We start from the raw sequence: 12,175 nt of genomic DNA on the forward strand, positions 1-12,175 counted from the left end.
CCTCTGCAGTCCAGGGAAGTTCCCTCCTGTGAGTCATGAGGGGGCTTTGCTCCATGAATGCTGGATGAGGGGGTTGCTCCTGGTCCATCCTCCATGGAGAAGGGGGTCCTTAGCATCCCCCTAGTCCAGAGGGAGGTCCCCAAGGCATGGGGTGATGGACACCCATTCTTCTCCTGGTGCTGCCGGTCCCACCAGCACCACGATACCCTGGGGGAAAGGCAAAACCAACTCATTCTCTGTTGACCCCTTCTCTGCCCAGGTCCTGCTGATGAAGAGGAGGTGAGGCCGGAGCTGTAGCTCACGTGGGTGCCGTTCCCTGCAGGACGTTCATCTTCTCCCCTCGCCCCATCCCGGCCCCCGGGGCCGCGTGGAGCCATCCCGATGCCGAAGAACAGCAAGGTGACGCAGCGGGAGCACAGCAGCGAGCATGTCACCGAGTCGGTGGCCGACCTGTTGGCCCACGAAGAGCCCGTGGACTACAAACGCAGCGTCCTCAACGTGACGGGGGAGACCTGGGACAAACAGAAGGATGGAGATGAGGAGCTGGATGCGGAGAACCGGCCGGCATGGAACAGCAAGCTGCAGTACATCCTGGCCCAGATCGGCTACTCCGTGGGGCTGGGCAATGTCTGGCGCTTCCCCTACCTCTGCCAGAAGAACGGAGGAGGTGAGAGATGGGGCAGGGAAGGGGGTATGGCCTAATCCTGCCCTGCTCCATGTCAGGGTGTGGGTCCCGGGGCAGGATGGGGGTGATTTGGGCTCTAAAGCAGGAAAGAGGTAGCCAGGAGCTGCTCACCGCTGTGCGTTCATCAGTTCAGAGATGCGGGAACCTCCAGGACAGGCCCTTCCTCCAGGGTGTTCACCTGCCCACTCCAAAGTCAAGGTGAATCCCAGGCTGGGAGCCAGGATTTCTTGCTGCAGCCCCCAATTCCTGTTGGGGCAATCTGGAAACTAAGTGGGGTAAAAAAAGGAAGAGAGAATCCCTCCATTTCCCTAGGTCCCAAAGACAGGTTGTGTAGGCTCCAGCCCCTTCCCAAATCTTCCTCCCATCCCACCCCATGCCCCCTCCTTGGGATTCCAAAGGGCCAGGTCTCTTCCAGTTGTGCTGAGACTGGACACCCTTCATGACACTGATGAGAGGGCAAGTTGCTCATTATTACTTCAAACCCAGCCCTCGAGGCTTTTCCTCCCACAGCACCGACCCTTGCAGTGATGGGAAGCAGCCCCTGCCGAGCGGCACCGAACGAAGCCCGGATCAGCCCAGCTTTCCCCTCTCCCCCCTCGCACTTCCCTTGTTCCCAGCACCGCATCCTTCACCGTGCCCCCAGCCTTGGAGCTGCCAAGCCTGCAACGCTCTCAATAATTAAAACATCTCTGGTGTCATCTTCACGATGAGTCATTCTCCCAAACGAAGACCTGTGCAGTCAGCGCTTCCCATCCCGGGGGAGCTGCTCACATCCCCATCGCCTTCCCTGCCCAACTGGGATGGAGCACGCTGCGGCCGGCTCCTGCATCCCAGCATCTCCCCAGTCCCCGGCACACTTAGCTCCCGATGCCCTGGTTTGGGTGCAGGCAAAGCTCCGTTTTGGTCCAGCGTGGCTTCGCAGGCTGCATTCGCCGTGTTGAAAAGCTGATGAGGGGAGGGGGATTCTCGGCGTGGTCTTGGGTTGCAACAAGCATCCGTAGGTGTTGCGGGGTTCGAACGCCTGCGTTGGGTGCCTGCGCACGGGGAGGGTTGTACGTGGGGGCCAAAGGAGGTCGGAGGCAGAGCCTGGGGTAAATTCAGGGCTGGGATGGATCAATACTGGCCCCGCTGGCTTCGTTACACAGCTCTCCGCAGCTGGCCTCTGACTTCCAAGCAGGTTTTCCTGATTAAATAAGGTTGGGAACCAGCTCAGACCCAGAGGTTGGAGATCCAGAGTCCCACTTCTCTGTAAGCACTTAACCCGGCCGTGCCTCAGTTTCCCCACTGGCACAGCAGTCAGTCCCTGACTGTAATTAGTGCAATGAATGAAAATTTCGCTACTTATCCCTGCTGTTCTGTATGTTTGTGGGGTTTTAGCCTCGGCTGTCTCAGGTGCTGGGTAACAGGAGGAGCAGCTTGCGTTCCCTGGCTGGGATTCATCCAGGTGTATTCCCTAGCAAATCCAGGGTGGAATTTGCTGTCTGTACATGGGGAGCACTAAGCAAGTGTTTTTAGATAAAAGGCCAGATGGGATGTGAAGTGGGGACAGGGAATTGAACCCTCAACATCCCTGAGACCCACTGCAGCGGAGGAGATGGACGTGCTGGGTTTGAACCCCGCGGCTCGGCCCCATCCTGCGGTGGGACACAGGGACACTAAGCCAGGCAGGGACGGGGACAAGCAACTGGTTTGAGGAGCTCCTTGCAGTTGTCTAACATCTTCCTGCAGCAGGGCTTAAAAAAAGGCTTTACGAGCTGCCCCAACCCTATTTTACAGATGGGGAAACTGAGGCACAGAGCTGGGAACTGGCTTAAGCAGCAGATTGCTCAGCTTTCCTGCACTTTTTCTTTCGGCCAAGGGGCATCATCTCCCCTGTCCCGTGGGGCAGACACTGTTTTTCTGCCTTTTCTTCCCACCTTGTTTAACCTTCTTGGCCCCCGGCTGGGGTTCCCACTGGGCTGGGAGGCTGGTGCCCGACGGACAGATGCAGGAGCTGGGGAGTGATGGACAGACCACTTCTGGGTGTGCTGAGGCACCCCGGGATGTGGTGGTGGCTGCTGCTTTCTCTCCTGCTCCCCAAATGGGCATCTGTGGGGGAGAACGGCTGCGTGCCGGTAAGGAGATGGGCTGGAGTCAAATTTCCAGGACTCGGTGTGCTGGGAGCTGGCACGGGTTGGCAGCGTATGGTGATGCACGGGCATGAGCTGGTGCCCATCTTTCCAGAGATCACAGGAAGAAAATCTCCAGTATTGGACAAATTCGCATCTGAATCTGTCCGTTTGTCTCGTCTCCATCCGTCCACAAGCTGAGATGTGCGTGCCCAGGAGGGGGTTGCAGAGATGGGATGCTCGTGGTCCTTCCCGAATTACGCTGGGCTCCAGCTCTGCCCTGCTCTCTGCTTCTCCTTTCATCCTCCTAATCACCCTGGGTTGCTGCATCTTCATTTAACTCCCCACCTGCATTTCTAACGCATCAATCCCCAAGCCCCTGCCCGGGCATTTAGCTTGGGATGCTTCTTGCGGGCTGAACTGCTTTGCAGCACCGCTGCTGGGAGCAGCATCAGCTGCCACAGGTCCTGCCCAGGGCCAAGGGGTGGTGACTGTCACCAGGGTGTAAATCCAGCCGGGAATTTGCCCAACACAACCGAGCTCTCGTATATGCCTTTGGATTGCCTGCCGCCCCGCGGGAGTGAGCAACGTGGTCCTGAGCCCGTTCCTCAGCCCCTGGCAGGAGGTTGGAGTAATTCATCAGCCGGGCGCTGCAGCGTGAGTCATTGCATCCTTTACGGTCACTTGGTTATGCTTCGGGAACTGCTAATTTCTCTCTGGCCTCCTTCATCAGGCAGAGATTAACCATGGTTCTCATTCGAGCTGTTTCTACCCTTATCAGAGGACCTCGCTCCGTGCTGGGTGACGTGTGGTGTGGTGAATGCTGCTGCCGGGGATGTGGGTGTCCGTGTCGGGGGGTGCGTGTGGGTGTAGGGGGCTCAGACACGCGCGTGCAGGAAGCACCGGGGTGAAGAGGAGGATTCCTGCCTCCCTGTGTGTCCGAGACAGCCGGGAACGGGTGCGTATCCCCGTGGGTTGGCTTACGGAGATGTCTCCTTGGCGTGGGGTGATGTGCCTGTACGGATGCAGCGTCTCTTCAGGTGCGTTGGGGTCTGTCCCACGTGTAGCCACACTGGCATGGGATGCTGCACCCTTTCCTTCCACGCGCGTGTGTTTGCTCCTCTCCACGGCTGTCTCCTCGGCTGCCCAAGTGCTGATCTGCATTCCCAGATCTCTTACAAATGAACCGATGGACCAGGCAGAGCCTGTCCCACCTCTAGCCTGCCTGTCCATCCCTGTCCGGCCGTCCTTGGCTACATGACAGCAGGTAGAGATGGGTCCCTGATGAACTTTCTCTCCCCTGCCAGGTGCCTACCTGGTCCCGTACCTGGTCCTCCTCGTCATCATCGGGCTCCCCCTTTTCTTCCTGGAGTTGGCGGTGGGGCAGCGGATCCGCCGCGGCAGCATCGGCGTCTGGAATTACATCTGTCCTCGCTTGGGGGGCATCGGCTATGCCAGCTGCCTGGTGAGTGCACCCATGGGTCCCTTTGGATCCCCATCTCGGGGTGCGCAGGATGGCTTTGCAAGCTGCAAAGTGGGGAGGGTGGCCTGGAAACAAACCTCGAGGGGCCTCATGTGGAGATTTGAGAGGTCAAGGGGAGTTTTTCGAGTTCTACCCATGGGTCTAGGGCTGGGTGGGAATGGGCCCATCCCCTGATCCCAACACCCCTGGTCCCTGGGGTCCCTACCCAGTAGGAGGTGTGTTGGGCACAGTGTCACTGCCCTGTGATTTAATACCGTGTCCTCCTCCTTCACCCCAGGTCTGTTTTTTTGTCGGTCTCTATTACAACGTCATCATCGGCTGGAGCATCTTTTACTTCTTTAAGTCTTTCCAGTACCCTCTTCCCTGGAGCGAGTGCCCCATCGTGAAAAATGGCTCCGTGGCTGGTAAGGGCTGGCTGGGAGGGAACCGTTCCCAGGGAAGGGGGGCTGTGGGACACTGGGGACCCCCAACATCTGTAGCTATCACAGGTTGGGGACACCAGAGGTTGAGGTGTCTCCTGGGCCACTGGGTCCTCTCCAGTCCAGCTGCCTTGATCGTATGGAGATGTTTCCCTTGGGTTGGATGAGTCTCTCCCATGCCTTCCCTCGGGGTCTGTCCCCACTGATGGAGTTCGATGCCACTTTGGGGATCCAGAGCTGCCTTGGTGCTCGGGGCCAGGACCTGACCCCAGACCACGGAGGGAGGCAGTGAGATCCAGGCAGGGCTTCCTTGGCTGCTCCATCAGTGCCTGGCTGAGATGCTGATGGAGCTAATGGTGTTTAATGGTGTCTGAGCATCTCCTTGGGACACTCGGGGAGGTTTTATAGTAAATGCTAATGTCTCTCCCTATATTTAACATCTCATTTTCACCTGACAATGCCTTTATGTCCTGCTCTTCTTTTTCCTACTAAAAATGAGCCCCATTGATTCTTGTCCCTTAGTTTCCAGAGATCCCTGCCTTCCCTGGCCAGCTCCAGCAGGTCTTTGACATTAATTGATGTTCATCCCCTAAGAGGTGGTGGGTGACTCTCCTCCAGCCCCCTCACACTCTCCTGCCTCTGTTCCATTGCAGTTGTGGAGACCGAATGCGAGAGGAGCTCGGCCACCACCTACTTCTGGTATCGGGAGGCCCTGGACATCTCCAACTCCATCTCGGAGAGCGGGGGGCTCAACTGGAAGATGACCCTGTGTCTGCTGGTGGCCTGGAGTCTCGTTGGCTTGGCCATGATCAAAGGCATCCAGTCTTCGGGGAAGGTGGGTATCGGTGGCCACCTGAGCTTGGCTGGGGTCTGTCCTTGAGGCAGAAACCTCCTGCCTGGACCACGCTCTCCTGCCCTGATCTGGGGTGGCTGGAGGATGCTGCATCCCCTGGGATGCTCACACCCACTCCAGAGTTGGGACTGTCTCTGGGGGGATCCAAAATAAGATCAAAAGAAGGTTTAGTCCAACTGACAGCTGCAGCCGTGGCCCAGGGCTCAGCCACACTGGGCTAGCCAAATCGCCTGCCCAGCCCCTGCATTTGGAGGCCGTCAACTGTCCGATCCCCTGATGCACGCCATCTCGATGGGTGCTTGTAGGATGAAGGGGTGAGAGCTGAGCCCTCCTTCACGGGGGGAGCACTGGGACTCTGTGCGGGAGAAGCAGGGCAGGGAGGAACAGAAAACTTTGGGAGAGGGATGCCGTTAGCTCGCAGAGACTGAGGACGTTTCAAGCAAGGCTGTGTAAGCAGTGGGGTTGGATGCAGAAGGGTCTGGTCTCCCAGGACACTTGAACATCCCTGACTCCAGATGTGCTCTGCAAAACATCTGGTGCGTTAGCAGGTAGCAGAGGGCAACGAGACCCCTGCCCCACGGCCCTGAGAGCAGGGGGCTGGGAGTGAGCTGTGGAAGCAGGACCACGGCAGCAGGTCTGCCCTGCCCGGGATGAAGTCCCGTCTACATCTGCTCATCGGGGCACTGGAAATGCGTCCCATGCCAGGAACCAGCTGGGGCTGCCTGGAGCCCCGAGCAGATGCTGCGGGAAGGGGATGGTGGGGTGCAGAGCTGTCCTTCCCTCAGGCACCCCCAGGCACCAGCAGTTCGTGTTTCAGGGATTTTCTGAGCCAACACTGGCATCTTCACATTCAGCAGCCCCAACAGATTTTCTCTCCTAAATGCGTCCAAGCACTTTGCAAATCCACCTGAGATTCAGCATTTATAACGTCCCCTACCGAACAGTCCCAGAGCTAAACCCCACACTGCCTGAGGAGCAGGACTCATTTTGGGGAGGGTAACCCTCCCTTCTCACCTTTGTTGTGCTGCCCTTGGGTTGGATGAAGAGGTGGTGGAGCTCAGCGGGCAGTAAATGAGGTTGTGCCCGTGTCCATCCCCCTTGCTCTAGGTGATGTACTTCAGCTCGCTCTTCCCCTACGTGGTGTTGGTTTGCTTCTTGGTGCGGGGACTTCTGCTGCGTGGAGCAGTGGATGGGATCATGCACATGTTCACACCCAAGGTAAGAGTCTCCAAGCCCAGCAGACTCCAAGTAGGTTCTCCTCCTGGCTGGTCACAGCCTATTTTCCCTTATGTTCCCCACCCCAAAACCCAGTACCAACCCCAAACTACCTCAGAGATCCCCGATTCATCATCAGGATGTGCCAGCAGCACCCTAAATACAAGGTACAAGACAGCCAAGAGCCTTGCAGACTCACCACCCTGGAGCTGCTTTGAGCCTTAGCATCGCTCCCGTCACCTTTAGGTGCCCAGACACCAGGGTGGGGGAGTGGGGGTGCCTGCAGCGATATATTTAAAGACTCCATGGGAAGATGTTGACCGGCAGCAAAACCTCCGCTGGTGGTATGCATCCATTAATTAACCAGCTAATTCATTAATTAAGCAGAGATGTAGATGAATCAGCTCAGCAGGCGAGGCTGTTAGAAGATATTAATTATGATCTCTTGATGAATGATGCTCAAAGGCTTCCAGCCTGCAGCTCTGGCTCATGGGAGAGAGGGGCTGTGGTTGGGGGGACGGGGTGGGGGTTAAACAAACTGGCCCACCGAGATGTTTGAATTCAAGTGCTCCAGGCACTCCAGAGGCAGGAGATGGCCAGGGGAGGATGGAGACCCATCGCTGGGTGGTGTGTGGCTCCCTTGGGTGGGGGTACAGGGATGCCAGCTGGGTGCTCCACTGGGAAGCTGTAGGGCTTTGCACTGGGAGATCGGGCACCCAGCTCGGGCTCTGGGGCAGACGGAGCACCCAGAGACATGGTCAGGTCAAATCTTCGCCTGACTCTCTCCACGCCTCAGTTTTTCCCTCTGCGGGAACGAGAAAAAGGACCTATGAGTGCTGGGTCATGCAGGACCTGATGGTGGTAGATCAAAGCATGCCCATGGCTGCTCCAAAACCAGCCCAGGCTGTAGGCACAGTAGCCTTTTAATTTAGCTCTGGTTCCACTGGGATGAGTTGTAGGGCCACCCAACTGCCTAACTTCTTCTTGTGTCTCCCCTCCAAGCTGGACAAGATGCTGGACCCCCAGGTGTGGCGGGAGGCAGCTACGCAGGTTTTCTTTGCCTTGGGCTTGGGCTTCGGAGGGGTCATCGCCTTCTCCAGCTACAACAAGCAGGACAACAACTGCCAATTTGATGCCACGCTTGTCTCCTTCATTAACTTCTTCACGTCTGTCCTGGCCACCCTGGTTGTGTTTGCTGTGCTGGGCTTCAAGGCCAACATCATGAATGAGAAATGTGTGGTGGAGTAAGAGGATTTGGTTTTTTCTCTGTTTGGGGTGGGCAGGTCTTTGCTACTGCTGGTTGTGGTGGGTCTGGAGGCAACAGAGTAAGTGCTGTGGAGCTGGGTGATGCTGTGTTCTGTTAAACCCAAGTTCCTAATGGTCAAGACCTGGATCTCCAGAGATGTTCCACTGTAGCTGAGGCAGTTGGGTATTCAGCTCCTCCAACCTAAAATCCAGCCCTAAGATGGGCTCTTAGTCTGCAAATTGAGGGTAAATCCAACATGTCTAGTCACACCACCTGGGCTTCCCCCAGTTTCCACTCACCGTAGGGTCCACTTGTCTGCAAGGCTGAGAGCGCTGCTGGGCTGTACCCCAGAAGCAGCTGGAGGAAGGTGAATTTGTGCACCCAGTGTTATCTTTAGACCGTAAGCTGCATCCATAAAAATCTGGGCCATGCAGTGTGGAGTCCCAGAGCAGGAGATAAGCCTGAGGAGGAGGTGCAGAGAGCCCATTCCCTGGTAGGCTCCCATCTGCATCCTCTGTCAAGTGGCCTAATGCAATGTTTCCTTACACCTTGGGAAACTGCGAAGAGGTCCTCTGACTGGGACCTGGGTAACGTGACCCAGGGAGGTTCATCCTGCCTAGTACAAAGGTCTTCCATGGTCAGGCCCCATCCTTCACCCTAGGAGGAAGGGAACATCTCTGGGTGACCAGGCTCTGCTTTCCCTTTAGGAACGCTGAGAAGATCTTGGGCTACCTGAACACCAACGTGCTGAGCCACGACCTCATCCCACCCCACGTGAACTTCTCCCACCTCACCGCCAAGGACTACCATGAGATGTACAGGGTGATCATGACAGTGAAAGAAGGGCACTTCAAAGAACTGGGTTTGGATGCCTGCCTCTTGGAGGATGAACTCGACAAGGTACCTGGTGGCATTCCTAGTAGGACCAGAAGGTCAACTACCCCGTTGTCTCTCCCCGGTAGGAGCTGCTCTACTTGTGTCACTCCTGGCACATGGATCTGGAAAAACTATTTTTAGTTTTAGACCCTCCAGAGGTGGGGATTCCCTGTCCCTGTGGTCTTCCTTAGCACACAGTGGTCCTTCCTGGGGTGAGGGAAAGGTCTCGCCATAGCAAGTCTAGCAGGGTCATCACCGCTTCCAGACTGGATTTTTCTTTCCTTGAAGTTCAGTGCATCAGGAGAGACCTGAGGCACGCAGGGGCTTGCAGGCTGTGTCCTTGTCATGTTTCTTCTCAACTTTTGATCCTCTCTCCCCCTGAACAGTCTGTGCAAGGAACTGGCCTGGCCTTCATTGCCTTCACAGAAGCCATGACCCACTTCCCAGCCTCGCCGTTTTGGTCCGTCATGTTCTTCCTGATGCTGATAAACCTGGGGCTGGGGAGCATGATTGGGACCATGTCAGGCATCACTACGCCCATCATCGACACCTTCAAGGTGCGGAAGGAAGTGTTCACAGGTGAGGTCTTTTCTCCTGCATCCTCCTGGGGAAGGGGTGGAGGGTCCCCATCACCCTGGGGAGTCACGCCAGAAGAGTGTGGACATGGTGGATGTGTACTGGGTCCTGCTAATGCAGGGAACGGACCGTGTGATGGTTCCCCTCGGGGTGCTTGGCTGACCGTGCCCGTTTGCTCCCCACAGTTGGTTGCTGCATCTTCGCCTTCGTGGTGGGACTGATCTTTGTGCAGCGCTCTGGGAATTACTTTGTCACCATGTTTGACGATTACTCGGCCACGCTGCCGCTCACGGTCGTCGTCATCCTGGAGAACATCGCTGTGGCCTGGATTTACGGCACCAAGAAGTAAGGCATTTATACAACAAAAAGAAAACCCCTCCTTCCAGCTCTTTTCCATATGACTTTTTCCCCAATGCCCCAGGGGCAGCTCCCTTAGCGAGGCAGGAAGGATCTCAGTTCACCTTGATCCTTGGCTCTGCCCTCGGTGTAACCCAGCCCCAGGAGCAGGTCCTTCGAGTGGGTATCTAGTGTTGGTTGTGGTGATCTGTCACAAGGTGATTTAACCTTTTCTCTGAGGTTTCCAGGTCCTTCTGGAAGATGACCTTGTTCCCCCCGTGCCTGTTCTTCTTGTTCATGGGTTGGCCAGAGCAAGGGAGGTTCTGGTTAATGGTCAAATGGCCTTTTCCTTAGGAGGTTCCCAACCAGTCCTACAGGCTTGAGGGACACAAAGGTGCTTGCCTGGATCAGCTGGGCTCTTCTCCAGGCCTTACCTTGGGTATAATTCACAACGGGGACTCCTGGGAGGGAGTTTCTCACTTGGAGGTGGGGAACGGCATGGCTCCATCTCTTCTTCTCGGCAGGTTCATGCAGGAGCTGACGGAAATGCTGGGTTTCCGTCCCTACCAGTTCTACTACTACACCTGGAAGTACGTCTCTCCCATCTGCATGGCCGTGCTCATGACCGCCAGCATCATCCAGCTGGGAGTCAGCCCCCCGGGCTACAGTGCATGGATCAGAGAGGAGGTGAGCACAGGTCCCTTCCCTGCAGCTACCTCCACCTCAGGTCCAGGCTGAGCAGAGCTGCAAACCACCCTGCTTTTCACAGCTCTGCTCATTTCTCCTCCCCTCTCCTGCTGGGAAATGTCCTGCCTGTGGCTGCTCCTCCTCTGCAAGAAATCAGGTTTGTCCACACTGCCCAGAAGTCTCCAGCCAGCTCTGACCATGAGCTGAAGTTTGGGCTTGGATTTTGGTTTGCTTCCACAGCTACAGGCTGTGTGCAGGACCATGTCCTTTTCCTTGATTTGAACCCACCCTCCGAGAGCTTCACGAGGTGCCCCTTGAGGACGAAGCCTGGCAATTGCGTAGCGCTTAGGGAGCCGTTGTACCTGGTGTGCATCACCTTTGCTGTAACAGCTCCTTGACACTAATATCTCTCTCTTCCAGGCTGCAGAGAAGTTCCTTTTCTACCCAACCTGGGCCATGGCTATCCTCATCTCTCTGATCATCCTGGCATCCCTCCCTCTGCCTCTGGTCTTCATCCTCCGGCAGTTCCACCTCGTGTCGGATGGCTCCAACGCCCTCTCTGTCACCTACAAGAAGGGTCGGATGATGAAGGACATCTCCAATTTGGAAGACAACGACGAGACCCGTTTCATCCTGAGCAAAGTGCCCAGCGAGACCCCGTCCCCCATGCCGACGCACCGTTCCTACCTGGGTCCTGGGAGCAACTCCCCCATGGAAATGAGCAGTGCCCCCAACGGACGATACGGGAGTGGGTACCTACTGGCCAGGACCCCTGACTCCGAACTGTGACGGTTGCCTGCCGACCACCCCCACCGGGAGAGGAGGTCACTGGGGAGTGGATCCTGGCTGTCCAGGCAACAGGAAAATTAATTAATAAGGAAGACGAAGAAGAAACCCCTCTTAAAATCATAACCAAAAGCAGCCATTTCTAAGATGATATCGGGAAGCAGGGATTGCGGGAGGGGCAGGACTCCTCCGACAGACAACCCTCGGCTGAAAGGCAGGATGCCCCGGCTTCGCCTTCGGGGAAGGGAGGAGGAACAAGGGACGCTGCAATTATCTTTCCGAGAGTCGTTCTCACACGCAGCTCAAATCTGAAGCAAAGAATCTCTCTTTTCTAAGCAGCTGATGGTTTGGAAAAAGGACCTGGCATCAGGTGGGAAGCCAACCACGCTTCCTCCTGTAACCCAGCGCTCTTCCCTCCCAGTCTGTTGTCCTTTAGCCGGGAAGAGTCATGGCCTTATTCCAACGAGCACAATTAACCATCGATGTTCATAGCACAAAAAGGTGCTGTTGTTGTCACCATCGTCGTTGTTGTATCTCCTGTAGGTTTTTATAGCTGTGGACACATCCAAATAACCCCCAAATTTTGACCAGGGTTGGCAGGGAGCAGCGCGGGGCTGGCTGAGACGTTGCAATGTGTGAGAGAGTGGATGGTGGATCCTTGGTGTCTGTTTTGTTACCACCAGCATGGGGACAGCATCTGTGGGTTGTTCTGAGACACGGAGATGTCACGTCCGTGGGATGACGCGGTCAGCATGCTCCGTGGTTAGGCTGTTACCGTGCTGAGTGGCAGAAGGACCTCTGAAGTGAGGGGGATTTGGATGTGTGGGGTCTGGATAGCGTTGCCGTGATGGGGGTCAGGACCGCTCTCCTGGAATTACTCCTGACGTGTGGGATGCTCTGCTGAA

At 56.3% G+C, this 12,175-nt stretch overlaps 1 protein-coding gene across 2 annotated transcripts; it reads left to right on the plus strand.

The window, feature by feature from the left end:
- Positions 1-381: 381 nt before the first annotated feature.
- SLC6A17 (solute carrier family 6 (neutral amino acid transporter), member 17) lies at positions 382-11,273 on the plus strand. 2 transcript variants are annotated; one of them, XM_009703145.1, is made up of 11 exons: positions 382-667; positions 4,101-4,258; positions 4,554-4,680; positions 5,349-5,530; positions 6,656-6,766; positions 7,766-8,007; positions 8,717-8,916; positions 9,282-9,464; positions 9,647-9,806; positions 10,322-10,484; positions 10,905-11,273. In XM_009703145.1, exons 1-11 carry the CDS (start codon positions 382-384, stop codon positions 11,271-11,273), a joined length of 2,181 nt encoding a protein of 726 aa, XP_009701447.1. The 2 variants fall into 2 exon arrangements, with proteins under 2 accessions (XP_009701447.1, XP_009701446.1); XM_009703144.1 differs by having other exon boundaries at positions 8,717-8,909; positions 9,272-9,464.
- The last annotated feature ends 902 nt before the right edge of the window (positions 11,274-12,175 follow it).

The sequence above is a fragment of the Cariama cristata genome, unplaced genomic scaffold (genome assembly GCF_000690535.1).
Source record: "Cariama cristata isolate BGI_N322 unplaced genomic scaffold, ASM69053v1 scaffold31436, whole genome shotgun sequence".
NCBI classification, from domain to species: Eukaryota; Metazoa; Chordata; class Aves; order Cariamiformes; family Cariamidae; genus Cariama; species Cariama cristata.